This window comes from Ahaetulla prasina, chromosome 2, assembly GCF_028640845.1.
Source record: "Ahaetulla prasina isolate Xishuangbanna chromosome 2, ASM2864084v1, whole genome shotgun sequence".
In the NCBI taxonomy this organism is placed as follows: Eukaryota; Metazoa; Chordata; class Lepidosauria; order Squamata; family Colubridae; genus Ahaetulla; species Ahaetulla prasina.
Window position 1 is genome coordinate 279,094,309 of NC_080540.1, and position 23,099 is coordinate 279,117,407.

The window sequence follows — 23,099 nt, forward strand, 5'->3', positions numbered from 1 at the left end:
AGTTGCTTCTTAAAAAGAGATTAACTGAAGGAATTGATTTGCAAGTCTGCTAGCAACCAAAAACGATGATATTAATCCTGATCGGAAAATAACTTATTTATAATAAGGATCAAACCAAGGTAACACATTAAATGTGCCTTCCTTCTTACATTGTGTTATTTTACTTCTAAAAGCCGTAGGAAGCTATGGGGAAAACATAATCAACACTGTAAAATGCTGAAAACGGGAAATAGCTTTTCCCTCTGTAACACAATAAAACTGCACCAGCATGTAGATTATTTTGTACTTGGGGAAAAAATGGTCATTGGAGACAGTCACGCACATTCAGAAAGCATCCTTCCAAGAAAGGCTGGCGTAAATTTAGTCCTAAATGCTTTACACAAGCCTAAGAGCAAAACCACTTACTTTTCTTTTTCACATTTATTGGCTTCCACTTCTGATTTTAGTTCCACATTAGAAAATAAACTGGCAAGTAATAGTTCATGATTACCCTGGAAATCCAATTTAAATTAATTTAATGCTACATTATAGGGGAAATTATTTGGCATTTGGAGAGTTGATAGAAGAGATGCACAGATGGGGAAAGAAAAGATTAAGCAACGACTGAGGCAAAAAATGGTTTGCACTAGGATTTCCAGTTCTAAAGGATTCTACACAATGAATGTGTGTAACATTTTGTTTGCTGATGACTATCTAATTATTGGGGGTGGGGACCGGAGAGAACAAGATAGTTTGGTAATTATTTTAGGGTCCTTTCCCCCCGCTTTTTTTTTAGCATATGGCACATGTTAGCCAGGAATCACTGAAGTGGCTGGCTGCCTCTGTGAAAGGATTTTTTTCGGCCGATGTTATCTTGCCCATGGGATGCCTGAATGCCAGTAGACAATCGGGGGAGGCTCCTTTCCTGTCCCTACGCGATTTATTCGCTCACAGGAATTGAGCTGCCGAGCTACTGACCTCAGCAGAGCGCAGGCTCAGCGTCTTACCACGTGGGCCACCGCAGCCCCTATATGCATTATATAACAATTGTATTGGCTGTGTTCATCAAGACAGTCTTTAGCTGGCAGTGCTGCAGGAGGCTGTCCAAGCTGAAAATGGAGCCGGGGGGGGGGCGTGTGCTCCACCCCCCCACGCCACGTTTTGGCTGCGGGCTGGTCCTTTGCTATTTTCAGGCCAGCCCCACTGGCCAAATTTAAGCACCCTGAAGGCCGGATGCGGGCCGCAGGCCTTGAGTTTGCTTCCCCTGTTCTAGCTGAAGGGAAAAGGGAGCAGAAGAAAGTGTAGAAAATTTCTCTGCATGTCAGCCATGTAAAACCCATGTGAACAATAAACAAACCCAGCAGCAGGAAACATGGACTCGTCTATATTTATAAGTTCTTCCACTAAGTCATATGAATGGTACAAAAGTGACTAGTTCATTGGTTCAAATAAATGAGGCCTTCTCTATAAGGGGTTTACGAATGAGATTTATAGCTGCCAAAGCTATCTATTTTGGGGAGATATGATTTTAAGACTTATCTCTCTCTGTCACACTTATACGTTTGGCCTTGGTCCATGTAAGGTAAACAGTCTGAAGATCTAAATTGTTGCTGAAGTGCATAAAATACATAGCTCAGCACCTTTGAAGATTATACAAGATTTATACTTTGCATCCATATAAACTGAGATAAACAGAATTACAAGGTTTTTTTTGTGCTACAATTCTGATTGAGCTTAGCATAAAACTACTGCTTAGTTTGCTGACCACAGGAGTTATAAATCAGGATGGATATATTTCATATCATGAAAAAATAAAATATTGTAAAGCATTTTCATTGCATATTGCAATGGACCTAAATATATCCGTTAATTTGGACCTATTACAAATTTGTTTTGCTATCATGAAGTGTGATATTGGTGGTGTGATAAGTATGCATGTAAGTTTGGGCAACAAGAAACCCAAATCTAAAGCTTTCTCTTTGGATTTTCAGAAGCTTCTCTATCCAAGAGCATCAGTAGTTTTGTTGCTGTTGTTGTGCCCTTCAAGTCAATCTCGACTCGTTGCCTACACAGACAAACCCACATAGTTTTCTTAGCAACATTTCAGAAATTGCTTGTCTTACCACTTTCCAAGGGCTGAGAGAGTGTGGCTGACCCAAAGTATATAGTTAGCTCCTAGAACAGTGGTTCCCAACCTTTTCTTGTTTGAGGCACAACCTTTTCTTGTTTGAGGCACCCTTGGAAAGCCTTTCAAAAGTTCCCGGCACCCTTATAAGGAAATAGATATTTAAAATCTCCGTAGCTCAAAAGTTCCCGGCACCCTCAAAAGATCTCACGGCACCCCTTAGTGCTGCGGCACACTGGTTGGGAACCACTGTCCTAGAAGATCTAGAACTCAGGATTTCCCACTCTTAGTTCAGCACTTTAATCCCTAGATCAAACTCATTCTTTTAGCTCAAATTGGGTCCCTGATATGTTTTTAAAAAATAAATCAATCCCTTGAAAATTAGCTTTGTATGACGCATCCTTTCAGGTGCAGGTTTTTAGGTGGCTTTTTGGCAGTGCGCATTTCAAAATGAGGATTTCCAAAATTCCAAGAACGATTCTGCCAGTAATGAGTTTATGCCTTCGCTTTCCCATATTAAGGAATTCACTGAGGGGAGAAGGATTTGGGTGAGAAATCCTGTCCCATCAGGTTTTCATGCTCTACGGGAATAAAGGCAGCAAAAAACTGTTGTCTGTGGGAAACAAATCCACCTGAACTGTTGTAAATGGTTGCACAAACCGCAAGGCCACATAATCCTAGCAATATGGGTCACATAAAGGCCAGTGTTTACCAAGAAGAAGTAGAAAAGTGTGCAATGATATGAAAACGGTAATATCCAACTGGTATTTCTAACTCTGAAAATATACAGTGTGAGGCTGTTGTAGGGGATGACAATTTCATGAAAACATCTGAAGCAGACAATGTGAAAAGTAATACTGGCTGCACATGAGGGAAGTAGAAGTCCAACACATCTTAAGGACACTACATTGAAGAGGCATCTTATTGGCATCCAGGCTTCCATTCGCAGACTGAGGAATATAAAGGGCCATTCCAGAGAAATTCTGTTGTGTCTGAACGAGGCACTAAAGATAGGCAGCTGACCTTTGGCCAAATAACTCCCTTGAGTTTGGGGGACAAAGAAATTTGTGACTTTTAACTACATCTATTTATTACAGGCTATTGATGCATGCCTTAATGGAACCAATGCTAAAATAACTTGTTAACACAGTGTTTATCTGGCAGTGGATTAACAGACTAACAGAACTGGAAGAGACTTTGAAGGTCTTCTAGTCCAACCCCTGCTCAAGCAGGAAACTACAGCATTTCAGACAAAGGCTTGTAAAACCTCTTCTTAAAAATCTCCCCTGTTGGAGCACTCACAACTTCTGGAGGCAAGTCGTTCCACTGATTAATTTTTCTAACCATCAGAAAATTTATCCTTAGTTCAAGTTCTCTCTTTGATTAGTTTCCATCCATTGCTTTTTGTTTTGCTTTTGGGTCCTTTGGTGAATAGGTTGACCCCCCCCCTCTTTAAGGCAGCCCCTTAGATATTGGAACACTACTATCATATCACCCCCATTATTTATCTAATTTACATAGCTGCCATCATCAAAAAAAATTGTTGATGGTGTATAATGGGGGTCTCCAACCTTGGCAACTTGAAGACTTGTGGACTTCAACTCCTAGAATTCCTCAGCCAGGAAAGCTGATGTATAACAAAGCTAAGAAAAATGAATAAATCTGTAAAACCTCTATCATTAATTATAAAAACATTAACAGCTATGAAAAAAACCAAAACAAACAAGGAAATAACAGATGAAGGGATGTTAAAAGAGACACATCACTAGTTTGCCCGTCCCTTGGGGTTCCCAAACTCTTTGCCTGTTTATAGTTTTAAAATGACTACTCGTGGACTTCAACATGAATCAGAACGATATAGTGACTAAGAACTGCAGCTAAGAAAACATGATGGCTTTAAATGCTTGCTTCTCAAGAACCAATGCTACTCTCTGCCTTAGTGCTGGTGAAGCTGTACAGTGGGGTTGCTTGAAGAATGTTGTTCTGATTTGTTGTATTTGGCAGCCCTTGTAGTAAGATAAGAAGGTCATGAGCAAGAAAGGCTCTGAACACATAAGGAGAGTTGTTCATATGGACAGTTAGACTTTATGTTGACATTCTAGTTAAGAGAGAGAGGGGGGGTAGGAGGGAGGGAGAGAGAGAGGGAGGGGAAGAGAGGGTGGGAGGGAGAGAGGGTGGGAGGGGGGGAGGGACAGAGGGAGAGAGGGGGGGGGGAGAGAGAGAGAGAAGGAGGGAGAGGGAGAGAGGGAGGGAGGGAGAGAGGGAGAGGCGAAAGGGAGAGAGAGGAAGGAGAGGAGAGAGAGGGAGGGGAGAGAGGGAGAGGCGAAAGGAGAGAGAGGAAGGAGAGAGGGAGGGAGGGGGGAGAGAGAGGTAGAGGGAGAGGGAGAGTGAGGGAGGGAGGGAGAGAGAGAGAGGAAGGGAGGGAGAGAGACACAGAGAACCCACAACCTGGGTTCATTATGGCTAACCTGAGACTACCCATTACTGTACTTTTCATTTAAAACTATTTTTTTAAGGTAGGGATTCAAAAGAACACTATGTGCATAGCAATTACAGGCATGTAAAAAAGAAAATACACCCTCTTTGAGTTCTATAGTTTTATATATCAGGACATACTGTACTAAAAATCATCTGGTCCTTAGCAGCTCTTAAAAGTAGGTAAATAGAACCTCAGTTGAACAACAACACATGACATATTACATCATTCCTCATTTATCTTACAAAAAGAAACAAAATGGAGAAGGTAATAAAACTACACGTAAGTTTATTCTATACTAGTCAAACTTTGGATGCACCCCAGGGAAAAAACTACAAAAAAATTACTGAGAAAGGCCACGGGTTCTAAACTTGACATTACAGAAGTAATATGCCTTTTTTTCCCTCTTTTCCAAAGGCTGCAATTTCATAGTAGCATATATTTGTTTAGCAATATGCATGTAACATTACACATCAAAGTTATAAAGGATGAGTTGGAAGTGTTTGTAGAGAGAGGCGACTAAGATACTATAACAGGCTTTAGCATCTATTAAATTATAACTGGATACTTGTATGACATAGACATGGTACCAGTATTGTAGATGAATTAGAATATTTGATGCCAAAGTGACAAATCTTGTTACGTTTATTAAGCACGCTGCATAAGCTTCTAAGGTCATTTCCAACTTGTTGATTTATAGCATCATATAAGCTCCCCGAGCGTTCACTATGGCAATATACAGCTTGTCTTTATTACTAATATACTGCCATTAGTGAAGGATGCATGATGATGCAAGATGTTCCCAATCACTACTGTAGGAATGGTATAAATGTGAGCTTTACCTATCTGACAAAATTGTGGTGCGGCTGAAAATAGACTGTACCATGTACGCCATTCTGAAGAGAAGGGATGGGAAAACTGCAACTCCTCGGATTCGTTTTATTCGATTTACACACTGCCTTCCTGTTTATAGAAGCACTCAACATGGAAATTTGTGTTGTTGAAAGTCTGCGGGAAATTACCAGCTTCCATCTGTGAGATCTTTTGCAACTAGCAAAAATGATTCTCCTCATCCTAAGGAGGTACATGTAACAGGACAAGGAAGAAAGACCTTCTCTGTGGTGGCTCCCTCCTCATGGAACATCTTCCCTGCTTAGATAAGATTGGCTCCCACTATGACACTCTTTCACAAAACCCTGAGGAACTGGTTTGCCAACAGGCCTGGGGAACCCCGAGTGGATTGGAACCCCTCATCTGGCTTATTTGATGATCTGATTATTGTCATCAGAGGGTGAAAGGAGGGTTATTGCTCTTTATTGCTTTTAAATTGGGATTATATCTTTATACTCTCTCTGAAACATCATTCCCCCAGAGATTAGAACGGCCCCCACTCTAATTCTCTTCCGGAAGGCGCTGAAGACCTGGTTCTGCCAGCGGGCCTGGGGAATCCAGAACGAGATGGAGCCCATTAAATGGTTTGTGTGATTGGCTGTCACTGGGGTGGGAGGTGGAGGGAGGGGGTTGATTTTATTACATTAATTTATTTGATTTTTTTATTAGTTTTACTGTGTTTTTAAATGTGGTTTTTATATTTTATCCTGTAAGCCGCCTTGAGTCGCCATGGGTGAATAGGCGGCAATATAAATTTAAAAATAAATAAATAAATAAGCAAACCTCCCTGAGTCACTGATATTGAGTTGGGTCGCCATATAAATTTTCATAAATAAATAAATCTGACTAGATAACAAGGCTTCTGGAAGAAGGGAGGGCAACGTTGTCCCTGAGAGGGAAGGAGGGACAATGAAAGCAGCGTCTCATGAGAGGGGCGGCTATATAAATTTGATTAATAAAATAAAAGTAAATATATATAAAGTTGCATCTCTTTTCATACCAATCTCACGATGTCGCCTTCATATATGAAAAGCCTGTGTTGTAATGCTGTCTTAATGACTGCAAAACAGAATTGGCTGTACTGCCTAAATGCCTATGGATAACCCGGTAGGTTCTCACATTACCCCATCTAGGGGGGGGAAAAAAAAGTTTGGAATAACAATGCCCTTTTCCCATAAAAACTTAAAAGAGGGGTGGTGGGAGTAGTGAACAAAGGCTGTCATGATTAAGATAGAAAGAAATGCTAGACATCTTTTTGGTCAAACATTTAGAACTGGCCATTAAGTTTCCATTAAGCATCAGGTTCACTCACAGGCCAAAATCAACTGGCTATTTACCAAGCAGTTTTAAACAGTAAGTTTACAGCCCTAAAGCAATTTAAAATTATCTCTGTTGTCTGGACAGCCCCCTTCCCCGCTGTCTGATAAAATAAAACCAAACAGCTGTAAAAAGTGTTTTTCTTTACATGCTTACCAGTCTTGTTTCGTGTAATGAACCAGTTAGAGGTGGTTTAGCCTTTAACCCAAAAAGTGTTATTTGTCCAGAGCTATAAGGTGGGGGGGGACCCAGGCTCATTTCGCTATCCTTCCTTCAATTTCAGAGACACCATCTGATTTTTACTTAAAAATATGATTAAGAAGCAACAAATGTTCTTTGGCTGGCATGGTGGCATGGAGTATTTTTTTTCCATTGATTTCTTAATTATATATGCCGTACTTACTGTAACCACATCACAAGTTAGTCAATGGATATTGAATTCTTTTTCTTTTAACATTTCCTCTACAACAATATTCCAACTCCAAAATAGATTATTGAAATGTTAAAGCCTAACCATTCAAATAATATCACATCTCAAAAGCAAAGAGCAAGATAAGCAAAGCACAGAACCTAATAATCCCTCTTCATCTAGCAAGTGAACTCAGCATTATACAGATGGACAAAAGCCATTCAGTCCACTGGCTATCAGAGTACAACGGACAGAGATAAGTATGGTGCTCCAAAATTATTCAGACCAAACTATTTGAAGAATGCTGTGCTCTAATCCATATCTAGTATATTCTCCATCTGTCTGGATATTCATCATCCTATTCAGATAGGGTTTGAATATGTAAGATCCAAAAACACTTTCACTTTCTTAACATATTGATTGATTGATTCATAATATTCAGCAGTTGTCCTTCTTCCCAAAGCTTACAGGGGAAAATCCATTAATCATCCTTAAAGATATAATACGCATTTCTTCATTTTGTAGTGGGAGTTTGGAACAAACTACAATATGCCACAATATAAAAATAGTGATTCCAAGCAACTGCACTCATTGTAGGACACCTAATGCAGTTTACAAACAAAATCTGCTCTTGTGAACAGAATTAAGCTACCAATAACCTCAAAGGAATAAGGTAATTTTGAAAAGTAGCTTAAAGGCAGTGTCACGTCAGTTTGCTATTTACTATAGAGCCGTGGTGGCGCCATGGTTGGAATGCAATACTGCAGGCTAATTCTGCTCACTGCCGAATTGCTGGCAGTTCTATTCCCACTGGCTCAAAGTTGACTCAACCTTTCATCCTTTCAAGCAGGGGTGAAATGCTCCCGGTTTGGACCGGCTCGCGCGATCCGGTAGCGATTGCGGCGGCTGGTTCGGAGGACCGGTAGCAAAAATCCCTGCCCCCCCCAGCCTCTGCTGAGCTGCACCATCAGCAGAGGGGTTTTTTTTTAACTTTTAAAATCAGGTTTTTCTTCAGCCGAAACATGCCTTTAAAAGTAAAAAAAAGCCTTTGAGGATCCCGCCCTCTCAGCTGAGATTGGCAGAGCCTTTAAACTTTAAAAAAAAAAATTTTAAAGGCTCCTCTGGCGATCTCACCTGAGTTCCTCATCAGCAGAACCTTAAAAAACATGTTTTCTGTAGAAAACTCCTTTTAAGAGATTCTAAGGCACTTACCTGATTACTGATCAAACGCATGGCTTTTTTCCCAGCCTGAAAGCCCCAGTTTCACTTTCAGCACCAGACAGAATCAGTTGCTTAGCTAATCTATTTCATCACTGAGCAACTAATGCTGGCTGACTTTGCTGGCTGAGGAACTCTGGGAATTGAAGTCCACAAACCTTAAAGTTACTAAGGTTAGAGATCCCTGATCTAAAAAATATAAATACAATAAAATAAAATAATAAAATAAAATATTTGTGCAGCTTTCTGAGATTTGGTGTGTTTCTGTAGTGTTTCACTCTAACTACACAAACACACAAAATCTCAGAAAGCTGTATGTGGTATTTTGTGTGTGTGTGTGTGTGTGTGTGTTGTGTTGTGTGTGTGTAAAGTGTGAAAGTTGGTTTTTGAGCTTTTTGTGGCTATGTGAAGTGTGAAGTGCAGCTACTTTTACATTGTGTGTGTGTCAGTTGTGTTGTGTTGTGTGTGTGTAAAGTGTGAAAGTTGGTTTTTGGTACCTCTTATTGTTTTTTATACTTTGTTTATTATTTTTATTATTTATTGTTATTGGCCACGCCCACCCAGTCATCTGACCACCAAGCCACGCCCACCAATTAAGCCACGGCCACAGAACCGGTAGGGAAAATTTTTTAGATTTCACCCCTGCTTTTGAGGTCAGTAAAATGTGGACCTAGATTGTTGGGGGCAATATGCTGACTCTGTAAACCACTTAGAGAGGGCTATAAAGCAATATAAAAATCTAAGTACTATTGCTATTGCTACTTTAAGAAAACAGACTAACTGGTGAAAGAGAAAAAACTTCATATGGAGAAATTAAGCTAGGGATTCCTCAAGCTTGGCCCAGAGTATCTGGACGGGAATGAGGAGACTCTATGATGTTCATTGCCTTAAAACTTTTAACTATTTCAAGACTTGGGATCCAGAAGACATTAAGTAATATTAGCCTCTTGTTTCATTAGCTCCATGGTAAACTATTATCTTGATGTCATAATCAGCCTTAAGGCTCACCCCCAGTCCAATCACATGCAACCTCAGATATCCAGGACAAACAGGGACTGGGATACAATTCAGAACATAATAGAATAGCAGAGTTGGAAGGGACTTTGGAGGTCTTCTAGTCTAACCCTCTGCTCAAACAGGAGACCTTATACCTGTGATTGCGAACCCGTGAGGCAGAGCCCTCTCTGTGGGCATGTGTGCTGCCACCAGCTGCGGTTCTGGTTTCTGGCATGCAGCTGGTCTTCGCGTGCACTGGAGCGCCAGAAACCCCGTGCCGGCCACCTGGTCTTCAGGTTTCCAGTGCTCCGGTGCACGTGCACGCATACGCATTCCTGTTTGGGCACAGTGCCAAAAAGGTTCGCCATCACTGTCCTATACCATTTCAGACAAATGGTTGCCCAATCTCTTCTTTAAAATCTCCAATGTTTTTTCTTGGCTTGCCCTGTTACAGGCTGTATTGTTATTAATAAATTGCATAACTCACCTACCCTACAGAAAACATGCATTATTATTACTGACTGATGGGATTAATTTATTATAAGGGATCACAAAATTATCCAATATAGGAATAGTATCCTCTATTTAACTGAATTTTCTAAAACTTCAAGCTGGCATTTAATTGCATGTAATCTAAGTCTAAATTAATAAACAAAATTGAAAATTCATCATCCTGAGAAATAACTATCATTCTCATACAGCAATAAAATAAGTGATATACTGAACTTTGGCTTACCGCATCAGTGACATCGATCTCATACATTTTTTTAAACGTTTCCCGATCAAAAAAGAAAAGTTTTGCACTGCCATGTCCTTTCTTAACGGAAATGCCAGTAACAAGTAATTGATCATCTGGGCTAAAACAACAGTCGGTCCTGTAGACAATATAATACAGATTAGTTTGTTTTTTTGAAATCCAATTTATATAATATTTCAAATCTATGTTAACATGATAATTGCATTTGGCAATTAGAATCAAAATGGCATTCCAAATAACCCTAACTAGAAAAAACTAGAAATAGAGATTTCTTCTGACGATTTCAGCAACCAGAATAAAAAAGTGTCTCATGTGTCTACTTTACAAAATAAAGAGAGTTTTGAAATCTATAATTCAGTAATAATTCATTGGGCCATAATGTCTATTTCTAGCAATATGATACCCAACCATTTTAGATGACAAATGGTAAACAGACCATTTTCAAAATCGTTTTTCATGTATTTCCTCTCAAAGCAATAAACAAACGCATAGATTCTTTAAAATTAATTTGAAGTGAAAGCTAAGAGCTTATAGACAAGTAGCGAGTAAAAGCAATATGCTAAATCAATTTCTATCAAAAGCTTTAAAAGCTCCAGCATTATCCCTAAAATCTGGGGGAGATATAATTCTTGCTCTCTGCAAGCTAAGCAAATTGGAATGAAGCCCTGTTGGAAAACCTGGTTTCTCCCCCTTTGTTTCATCCCATGCCAATTTCCATCTGAAGTTTATTGTTGAAAAAGGTGTAGCGTGACATTGTTCATCGAAGTTTTCAAGCTTAATATTCACCATGATTCCTATCCAAAGTAGATAAGAAACCAAGGAGATCTAATAGCATAAACATATAACGTTGCAAAGTATTATTCACCCAACCTTGCAAACCTTTAAAGTGGCTACAGCCAGTATACTGGTGTAGGCTTTCATAGCTATCATCCATGAAGCAATGATAAGTTTTAGGGTCAAATGATGATAAACCAAGGCCATTCACCTTAGCCAAACTTGTCACTGTTTCATAGTTATAGCCATGCTTATACTAGACACTACTTATGCTATATCCTTATTTGGATTAATATGGCTCATCTTCACTAAATCCAAAAACCCTTCAAATCTATTTCATCATGCAACTCACTATTAGCAATTTAGAAAAAAAGCATAAGGTAAAGGTAAAGGTTCCCCTGGCACACATGTGCTATTCGTTCCTGATTCTAAGGGGCGGTGCTTATCTCAGTTTCAAAGCCAAAGAGCCAGCGCTGTCCGAAGACGTCTCCATGATCATGTGGCTGGCATGACTAAATGCCAAATGCACACGGAACACTGTTACCTTCCCACCAAAGGTGGTCCCTATTTCTCTATTTGCATTTTTTTTACGTGCTTTCGAACTGCTAGGTTGGCCAGAAGCTGGGACAAGTAACGGGAGCTCACCCCGCTATGCGGCACTAGGAATTTGAACCGCTGAACTGCCAACCTTTCAATCGACAAGCTCAGCATCTTAGCCACTGAGCCACCGTGTCCCTAGAAAAAAAGCATATGTATTATTTAAAAAAAGTAAACTAGATTTCTTTCAAGTGAAAAGATTTTTGGATCCTTGAGGTAAATTGAGTCCAACTTTTACAACTTAACAGTCCTATTGAAATATTGCCTTGCAAGGTAATTCATATTTCATAACCACTGAGCCAATGTTTTAAATCAGAAATTTAAAACATGAGGAACTGTTGGCTCTTTTATGACTCATGGACTTCAACTCCCAGAATTCCTGAGCCAGCATGCTCAATCAAGTCATAGAAGAGTCACAGTCCCTCATCCCTGTTTTACATGGAGGTTTAAAACTTTACCAATACAATCTATTTCTTGAAAACTGGTAAGCCAAAATTGCAGATATGTTGAGTTCAAGCCAAGCAAACTTAAATTCAGAAAATGTTTCTCCAGTGAAGTACTCTTGATCCATTTCTGCACATTACTTTTCACTAAAAATTATAAAAGCTACTTACATGGGAAAGAAACTTGGTAGGCCATTGATAGAATTAAGAGGTGCTTTAAACTGTCTGATGTCCCAGGTTTTTAAGGAATCATCACCTAGTAAATAACAAATATTGAATATCCAATGGTTAAAATGCAATTATTATACTAAAAAGCAAAGATATTAATTCCTTTATCAACCTTTTTCAGTGATTTTCTCCATCAAATGTTTTGGTCCAAGAGGAATTGTAAATAATACACCTAGAGCAGTTTCAGAGAATAAACAAAATAACACTTATCATAAATGAACTACAGTTCTAATTGGAAATTTGGAAAAGAATAAGGTTAAGTTTAAAATTTAAAAAAAAAGCTTTCTAAGCCACCCCTGCCAGCACAAAAGAGGAGAAAGGGGTACCATATTTTTCAGAGTATAAGACGTACCTTCCCCCCCCCTAAAAGTTGGTGAAAATTTAGGTGTGTCTTATAGACCAAATACGGGTGTTTTTGGCTTCCTGAACCCTCTGCACGTCACATTTTCACCCTCCCAGGCCTCCAGAAGCACTCTGCAGGCCAAAAATGGGAGTGTTTTTTGTGAAAATGGGTCTTGTAGAGCAATGCAGAGTGCTTCTATGGGCCTGGGATGGCGAAAACATGATGCGTGGAGGACTTAGGAGCCCAAAAATGGGCCCATTTTTGGCAAAAATTAGCCTTTCGGAGCACTGTAGAGTGCTACTGGGGGCCAGGTAGGGCGAAAATCTGACTTACGGAAGCCAAAAACTATTTTTTTCTTGTTTTCCTCCTGTAAATATAGGTGCATCTTATAGTCCAGTGCATCTTAATAGTCTGAAAAATATGGTATTCATGTGAACCGAAGATTTTTTCTTAGAGCAGAAAGCTATAATTTCTCATTGTACTCAAATGGGATGTAATATCTCTCCGAAATCCCTGTATTGAGGACTGATTCCGAGCAACCTTAGCTGGCACAGTCAACAATGGGATACTGAGGGTTGTCATTCAGTGTTACTGGAAATGTCCCAGGTTCCGAATCCTACTCTGGACTTCTCAGTGATAATTCTTCTGAAGTGAAGGGTGAATCTAATGGATTCAGAAAGATTCTAAATATGATGCAGAAATAAACAGATTAACTTTGATGATTAAAGAAAGAGAGGATTCAGAATATTTTAGGATATGGAATAAATTTTACCATTGGTTAGAAGAAAGGTACAGATAAGCAATAGATAATTATGTAAGAAAATGATAATAATGTATCTGTGGAAAAATGGTAATAGTTTAAAGTGAAGTGAAGAAAGAAGAAACAATAAAAAGATGAAGTCAGGAAGAAAACATTGAGACGTCACACGGGAGGAATTACTGATGTTTTAAATGTATGTCTATAAAATGAAAAAAAAAAAAAGAAAGATTCTAAATATGGTTTGACAAACCAAGCCTATTTAATATTTAACTTTTGGAAAATGTATTATATTTTATATGGGCAAAGATCTAAATGTGAAAAGCTAATTTTAGTTTTAAAAGCTTCAAAAGACAGGTTTTCAAATTTACTGTGTAAGTCAAGTACAATTTTTAAAAATGAAAAATGGTATCTTCACGAGATCTAAATGTCTTCTTCACATCATGGCTCTACTGATTTCTTACTCTCTCTCTCTCTTTTTTGCCCCTAAACTATTTGCCAAGTTTAAGCTATATTCCTCATCATTTCTGGGTTTTTTTAAGGTAAGCATGTTAAGACAGCATTCAGATCATTGTGAAATTATTCAATTCATATTTAACTTGTATTTTCCTTCATAGACTAGTAACAGCACGTGCATTCAATAATATTATTATAAATACTCCTTCAGTTGCGGATGAGATAAAAAATTGATATTGGCTATGAACATTGAAATTTAATGCATTTCTTATGAAATGGTATAGATAGAAAAATTGGTATATTTGTTCCTAAGCTCTATCAATTATATAAGGAAAAATTGAAAATGGTATGTCAACATCTTCATTAAATGAACTTTCTATAACAGTCACACCAAAGCCCAGAAAAGATCATACATTATGTATTAACTATAATCCTACTTCATTGATTAACTATTAAAATCTTAACAGTTCTCTTTAGCAAAAATTTCTTCAGTTGAGTTCATCAAAACTAGGCATGCCAATTTCCTGCTAGTTTCCTTATTGACTTTCTTGCCAGAAACTGGCTGGGAAAGTTGCAAATATGGATCATGTGACTATGATATGCTAAATAAGTACATAAATTGAATATATGCATAAATGCATGCAGGTTGCCAAGCAATTAATTTTCTGGCATCCCTCAACACCTGGTTATGCCATCATATGTGGAGACCATGAGCTACTGAAATATCTCCATTGTCATTGATATCTGCTGCCTCTCTTAGTTTTTAACTGTGATTTTTAATTTTTTATGAATAGTAGTTTTTTATATGTTAACAATTTTATAGTTCTATTGCTTGCTGTTCAGAGTCACTTTTTTGTCAAGTGGGCAGCCATGTATATTTGTATATGTATATATATATACTCCCTTTTCCAGAAAGCCTTGGGGATTTTTTAAAAAATACCTAAACACCTTAAAGGAACATGTGGTTTATTAACTAACCTTCCAAACTTCAAAAAATCAAAGAAAGAGTTATTTTTTTCTCTTATCCACTCTGTGAGTCTCTGAGAATTACAGGGGATATTAAGGGCCACGTCTATCCTCTATCAAAGGAAAGGAATGCTAGAGGTCACATTTGCTCTCTATCCAATGGTACAAGAGGGCATGGATGATTCTATGGGTACACAGAAGTTGAGAAAATTCCTCTAATTAACTGAGAGAGGTCACAACTAAGTTAATTACTGTCTACATCAGGGGTCTCCAACCTTGGCAGGTTGGAGACCCCTGGTCTATATGACAGAGAACACATAATATGCAAATTAGACCAGAAATACAACTCTTGACCACACACATTTTTAATGGTTTTAATACTTTTGTTGTTGTTATTGCTTAACTATTTATTTGCATGTTTTTTAGCAGTATGAGCTGTTAAGTATTACATATTTGAGCTGGGTAGCTATGCAAACTGAGTAATAAATTTTAAAAAATATAAACCAAGACTGCAGTGCTCAAGTCACAAGTTCTACACTATGTCCAAACACTAAGTAGAAATATATGCAGAAGAAGAACTGCATCTGGCAAATGCTCAAATATCTTTCACAAAAAATAAATCGCAATCAAGGTTCCTACAGCCTTGACAGACTAGGCCTTGACATGATCACATCTCTGGAGGAATGATATAAAAGAGAGAAATTCAGGCAGATGACTCTTGTTAATATTTTAAAAATATGTTAGCAAAATTTTCCTCCTTCGCTGCATCAAACTACAGGATCTAAAGTTTCCAACCTACTGTACTTCTCATCTGCCAGCCTTAATCACAGTTAATATTACATCATCATCAGTGGTAGGTTGCTCCCGGTTCTGTCCGGTTCTATAGAACCAGTAGTAAAGCCAGCGGGAGGCTCCACCCACCCCGACGTCATCAAGGGGCTTTTACTATCATTGCGAACCAGAAGTAAAGGTAAGTAGAACCCATCTGTGATCATCATCATTAATCATGACAATTAATGTTCATCATAGTTTCCTCTAAATCTATATTATAAACTAGTTTGTAAATTGTGGTTAACAGAAAATCCTGATCAGTTCTGATTGTAGAGATGATATTTCAAAACCCTTTAAAGAAGTATGAGATAGCGAAAGTAAATAGAAAAGCTATTGTAAACCAAAACTGGAGGAATTATTTTGATATTTCTGCCCTGATAGTTAAAATTAGATTTATCCATTATTTGTGTGTCTGTAGGTCTTTGACCAGAATCAGGGGATTTTATTCAGCCTTAGATATTCACTGAGTGATTGACAAATACCGTCTTTCAACATCTTACATCACAGGGGTACCATCACAAGGAGAACATTAAAGGGAAGAAATATTTAATCTTTGAGCTTTAGTAGAAAAGGAGGACATAAAGAAAAATAATCTAAGGACTAGAGTTTTAAATTTGGGCAACCATTTGTCTTAAATGAAAAAAAAGAAAAAGAGACATCACTAAAGTCTGTCAAGTATGGAGAACGTTTTTTCCTCTTTCTTTTCTTTACTTGGAATCTACTTCCATAAAATGAAAGAATTATCACCTCTGTGAATAGCCTTAACAATGTTTTTAAGAGCCTTGATGGCGCAGTGGTTAGATTGCAATACTGCAGACTACTTCTGCTGATTGACTGCCGGCTGCCAGCAGTTCAGCAATTCGATTCTAACCAGCTCAAGGTTGACTCAGCCTTCCATCCTTCTGAGGTCGGTAAAATGAGGACCCAGATCATTGGGGCAATAAGCTGACACTGTAAACCACTTAGAGAGGGTTATAAAGCACTGCGAAGCAGCATATAAGTCTAAATGCTATTGCTATCAATGTTCTTGCTTAAAACCTAAATTGAAATTTTGTATAGTTAATTGCCAAATTCAGTGTACCCCCAAATTACAGTACTTATCCCCTATTTGTACGCTTAATAACAGTAACATTTTCTTTTCCTTTACTTCATTTAGATCATGAATATATAAATTAAATATTTCCTTAGTTTACTTCACATCTCCACTAAAACAAGTTCTTACTTTCCAGTTTAACGTTCAACTTCGTCTGGATTACTGCAATTGCTCTCTACATGGGGCTCCCCTTGAGGGGCACCCGGAGGCTTCAGTTAGTCCAGAATGCGGCTGCGCGGGTGAAAGAGGGAGCCCCTCGGGGTGCCCATGTAACACCTCTCCTGCGCAGACTGCACTGGCTGCCTGTGACCTTCCGGGTGCGCTTCAAGGTTTTGGTAACGATCTTCAAAGCGCTCCATGGCATAGGGCCGGGCTACCTACGGGACCGCCTGCTGCTACCGAATACCTCTCACTGACCCGTGCGCTCTCACAGAGAGGGACTCCTCAGGGTGCCGTCAGCCAGATAGTGCCGTCTGGCGACACCCAGGGGAAGGGCCTTCTCTGTGGGGGCACCCACCCTCTGGAACGAACTCTCCCCAGGACTTAGTCAACTTCCGGACCTCCGAACCTTCCGCCGTGAGCTTAAAACATATTTATTCATCTGCGCAGGACTGGACTAGTTTTAAATTTATATGGGTTTTAACTGGGTTTTATTGTGTATATTGTTAATTTTAACTACTGGGCTATGTTGAATAAGTTTTTTAATCTGATGTTTTATTTTGTATCCTATATGTATTTTTATTTTGCCTGTGAACTGCCCTGAGTCCTTAGGGAGATAGGGCGGTATATAAATATGAATAAATAAATAAATAAATAAACTTCCCATTTTAAAAAGACTTCAAAGTCAATGTACAACATTGGTCCTGTTGTGACAAACCATGTCATGTAGAAGTTTCACCCATTTGTCTTGTGGCTTTTTATATGGCTTTAACATCATTTCCAAAGACTAGAAAAAGTAGTGGAACTCTAGTACAGCAGATACTCAGAAGCAGCTACACCCAGTGTTTGTGGCATCACAAACTTGCACATGTAAAATCATTTTAAAACAAAATATATTGACTGCATAAATTTGTATCATATCAAAAGACAAGACGACATCTCTACAGCTTAATCTCAACCTATTTTTATGAACAAGCCAAGCATACATTACTAAATGTCTTTTATTACGCCACATTTTAAATAGTCAAGAAGATTTTAAGAGCTATTTTCAGGGTCAGAAGTGTTTCTTTAACTAGCACTTTCTTACATTTCTGTCAAGTTACAAGCATATGCTCAACAGGAATAAAATTGGGAATGCATATAAGCAATTCTTCCCTTATTCCTTTCCCCTTGTTCATGCAAGTGAGCCATCTATAGTCTCACATCGCAGTCAGGCAAACTGGATCACAGAACAAGGAATACTTCCATGATTTCATCAGAAGTTCTTATTCCACCCCAAACAGAATTCTGCCTTTGATCCCTTGCATTTGGGCAGGTGTGTCTGACTGTTGACAACACATCTGCTATTACTGGGGTTAAGGCCCAGAACAATATTTAATACTAAAGTCATCCTTTAACACACATTAAAATGAGAAAAAAAATTAACTTTGATATGATACCTGCAAAAGCCATTTTACTTAATGCTATTTGCATAATGAATTATGTTTAATAATTTTAAATTACGTTATAGTGTAAATCAGGTATAAACCAGAAGTGGTACAGGTTCTGACCAGTTCTGAAGAAGCAGTAGTGGAAATTTTGCATAGTTCGGAGAACTGGTAAATACCACCTCTGACTGGCCCCGCCCGTATCTATTCTCTGCCTCCCAAGTCCCAGCTGATCAGGAGGAAATGGAGATTCTGCAGTTACCTTCCCCTGGAGTGGGGTGGGAATGGAAATTTTACAGCATACTTCCTCCTGCCATGCCCACCAAGAGACGCCCACAGAACCAGTAGTAAAAAAAATTGAATCCTACCATTGGTATAAATGTTCTATACTGCAAGTGCAGACTGATAAATTTCCTTTTGTGACTACAAACTAGGTGGACCTAACATTTATTTTCTTCTCTTTTGAATGAGGGGGTTTGGCTGGAGGTCATTTTAAGGATAGCCCACCCACTCCTAGTTTAGTTTAAGGACTGCAGCAGACATAAAGGTCATAAGTTTGCGGTGGTCACTTGTTTTGTTTATAGTTGCCAGAATTGCCAATTCTAATTGTTAAGTGAAAACGCCCTGAAGTCTGAAGCAGTTAATGCTGAAATTAGCAGTCCGATATTTAATTTCCATGCTTCAACTCTGTATAAACGGTAGCTCACAGTTGATGCTTTCTTGAACATTTCTTCATATCTACCAGTCATTGCAATGAAATTAACAATGGAAAAATACCATAATGATTTAAAGGCATATAGTAAAGCTAACTGTGCTGAAGAATGAAAATCTGATAAAGGAGTATTGCTTTAGGGCAGGGCTGTCAAATTCCCACGGGGCAAATGCGTCACGCGCTGGCCATGCCCATGTCCAGTTTTGCAAAGGGGGAGAAACTCCCGATACGTCATGTGACGCTGGCATGACGACATGAGTTTGAACACCCCTGTTTTAGGGTAACTCCTGCTTAACTTAATAACATCTAATTCTGCCAGTGAGTGGCACAGATCCACACCTGATAATGGACCCAGCTGACCTGGGACTCCTGTTTCTGCTCCTTGTCCTCCCCCATTTTTTGAGCACTTAAGCTGTAACAAAGATGATGTGCTTGATTTATATACTCCTGACTCAGGATAGTGATATAGTTTAGGCGTACAACCACCCCCAGGCAAATGGGCTATGAGAACTAGGCGTAAGCGTCTTCAAAGCAGGTCAGAAATGCCTTTGTTCTCTTCTTCCATCCCCAAAGTTGGCAACCAAATTTTGCTCTATGAATTCAGCACCAGCTTCGGCCAACTTGCATCCAGCACTATATATAGAAGGCAATGTGGTCACTTACCTCCCCGACTGGCAAGAACGGTGCCGCTATAGGAAAATGTCAAACTTGATGTATCAGTGCCTGGAGCGTGTGCTTGTCTGCAGTGAAACTTGGTATGAACCTGTGTGCGGAGCAAATGAATATTACAAAGGTTTGCTAATTTTAGACAAAGTGGTTCTTTAAGAACATCAAACACTTTTTATTGCATTCTTGGATTAAACAACTAGTAAGCAGTTTTGTAATCTCGGGTATTAAGAGAAAACATGACAGCTGACATTCAGCTATTCTTGTTCATCACCTTTTATATACATTTAACAACTTAACTCTATATATGCGAGCCTAAGGATTTGTAACATTTCCAAATATTTAGCTTTAGGGTCCAAAATTAAAATAATGTAATCATACAATAGTAATATACACAGATCACTCTATTTTATATGAGTTAGAGGCAAATATGTATGAGTAAAATATAAAAATATTTTTAATCGGGAGAAAACATTCCCATCCTTTCTATGGAATAGAAGATTCAAGACCACAAAATAGTTTATCTTCTTCTGGATATATCTTGAAAGTAAAGAAATCTGGGAAAGTTGGGTGCCAAGCCTGAGAAATGCCTAGAAGCCTGGGTTAAATATTTTTTTAAGTCCAAAAACTCTGAGTGTCATTTGGCTTTCTATGAAAATGCATTCCTTGGGGTCGGGGGGGGGGGATTTTTCTATTAAAATACTTTTTTTAAAAGATGAGCAATTTTTTGAAAGGTCTTTCCTCTTGAGCAGAAGTAGTATACAGCCGGTTCAGACCGGTTTGCCTGAATCGGTAGCGGAAATCGCAGGAGGGCCTGCTCACCCACCCCGGCTCTATGCTATCCTACTTAAGCACATTTTTGAGGCCGGGCACATGCGTGGAAGGCGCGTGCATGAGCAAAGCACATGTGTGGAAGGCTTGGAACATGTGTGAAAGGCAGACGCGCTCAAACCGGGCACGCATGCGCACAAAGCGAGTGCGTGTGTGACGAACTGGTAGTAATATAATGTCAAACTCATCGCTGATCTTGAGGTATATATTTTAGAAATATATTTTATAAATGTGGATTACATTTTAAAATAATAGAATGACCTCCCCATACTTCTTACTGGGTTCACAAGAAAAAGTGACATGGCTCATTACTGTAGTGAAAAAATATTGTCTTCTCTCCGATCTGTGAAACTGAATACCTCACATACCACATCAAAATTATAAAGTGTTTATGACCACAATTGAGCCTAACATTTCCACTACTAAGCAAGACAATTGTTGAGCTTTGCCCATTTTACAGTTTGCTCCATTTTGCAACCTTTCTTGCCACAGTTGTCAAGTGAATCACTGAAGCTGTTAAGTTAGTAACACAGTTGTTAAGTGAATCCGACTTCCCCGTTGATTTTGCTTGTCAGAAGGTTGCTTGTCAGAAGGTCAGATGATCCTGGGACACTGCAACTATTATAAACACACGCCAGTTGCAAGCATCTGAATGGGGATGCCTCCATAGTCATGTGAAAAACAATCATGCTGTTGTGCCTCGTCCTCCCTCCTCTCCTCAGCCGGGCCCCTCCTGTCTCCTCCCGGGCCTGCTATCAGATTCGGAGTCTGATAATGAAGAGGAACGGCCTGGCATGCCTCCAGCCCCCACCCCTGACCCCATGCCCGGACAGAATGTCAGGAATGAACAAACAAACCTCACTCCTACAGCGTGTGAGCAGGGAGCCAGCCACCTGCTGGAATTACCAGCAGCAGATCCAGCGGAAGAGAATTCACAGTGGGAGGATCCCCGCTTCCGGAGATCTGAGAGGCGACGTCAGCAGAAGGAAGGGAGGGGCAGGCCTGGATAAGTGCTGAGTCATGGAGCCACACCCCACAGCCTATATAAAGGACCAGCTTGAGTCAAGCAACTTTGAGTCAAGCAAAGTCTCACTTAGTTTGCTGAAGTCACAACTTGGATTCCTGCCTGCCCTGAGAAATTTGAAAGGAATTTGGCAAAGCTACAGAGGCTTCGTGGCCACGCTTGATACGGTTTTCTAGACCTGGTCATCGGAGGGGTAGGGGGACATGACACATGCCACTTTTTTCAGCGACGTCGTAACTTCAAATGGTTATCTTTTTTGCCACCAAAAAAGGCAACAGGTCTTATTTTCGGGGGCGGGGGGAGAGGATCTTCCACTGATTCACCTCCTTGCGTGCGTCACCCCTGGCTTCCTTTTCACTGTCAGAGGCTTTCAGGAACTTCTTCTGAAGTTGGCAAAGGCAGCAAGGCTTTCCTGAAGGCCTCTGCAGCTGATAACAGCTATTATTGGCTGCAGAAGCCTTCAGGAAAGCTTTGCCAGCTGCAGAAGGAATGGGCTGGCAAGGCAGGTATCGGGGTGTGTGAGGCCTGGCTGCAACTGTCCAAAGGTAAGTAGTATGGCAGCTCCACCTATCCTTACCCAAGCTTAATTTTTACCCGTGCACCCTGGAGTGGGTGGGGCCTTAATTAGGGCTTATTTTGGGGGTAGGGCTTATTTTCAGCATTCCAAAAAACCTCCTCCTGCAGAAAAGACTCCGAAGCAAACATCTTTCAAAGTTCTTTTACTAGCATAGGTAAACTGGCACAACTGGATAAACTCCGAATCTGGGGATCCGGGTTTTTCCTCAGTAAGACAAACTCCAAAATCCCCACCCCCTTGACCCCTCTGCCGATTACATGCTCCAATCGCCAACTGTCCCATCTCGAGACATCACTCTGGCCACTCCTTCTCCAGACCTTGACTGGCAGGAAGAATGTTATTATGTCTAATGGCCCCTTCTACCAAATCCCCCCTCCTACTTTCCCACACATGGGAAAGTGGCAGCGCGGAAGCCTCCGGCCTAGTATGGCTTCCAAAGCTGACACTTATATTGAGTGCACATGCAAAAATCAAGCTAGCACTTACTTTCGGGGTAGGTTTTATTTTTGGGGAAATAGGGTAAACAAACATCCATAAATCAAGAAACATCTCTATCACCTTTTCAGTCTTTTTGATACATACACTAAACTCCGTATGAAACCAAAATCAAGCTACAGAATGGGTTAGAATACTCACAGAGTGCTACTTTTTTTTTAGATACTAGCACAGATCTACAACTTTTTATGAGTTTTGTTTTCAAAATACCAATCTGTTATCCCGTGCTCTATTTTTGCATTTATGAATGCTTAATTTTCAATCAGAATTTGTGACTTTGAAAGAAGCTTCCCACAAAAGCGACTAATAGATCTTTCTATCTTTTTTACTTGAAGCCGCATTTCCACGTTTGATCACGGGGAAGTTTTTAAAAAAGAATGGATGGTCTGAGTTTTGAGAATTGGAGTTTGGACTGGTCATCCATCCTTCCTTCAGGATAAGGTGCAGCTACTCTCAGTTCAGACTTATAAGGAATAGTAATGGTAGTCATTGGCAATGGTCTGCTTAAAGCACTAGCATTGGAGCACTCTTGCTGTGACTTTTTAGTTACTA

The 23,099-nt window shown here is 39.5% G+C and overlaps 1 protein-coding gene across 1 annotated transcript in view; it reads right to left on the reverse strand.

The window, feature by feature from the left end:
- The window catches only part of WDR70 (WD repeat domain 70), a 147,727-nt gene that overhangs the window by 19,309 nt on the left and 105,319 nt on the right, over positions 1–23,099 (reverse strand). The window contains exons 11-13 of the mRNA XM_058170695.1: positions 19,618–19,717; positions 12,154–12,238; positions 10,148–10,286 (exon numbers count right to left, since the gene is read on the reverse strand). Of these exons, the coding sequence (XP_058026678.1) occupies positions 10,148–10,286; positions 12,154–12,238; positions 19,618–19,717 (324 nt within the window). The remainder of the gene's footprint in view (positions 1–10,147; positions 10,287–12,153; positions 12,239–19,617; positions 19,718–23,099) is intronic.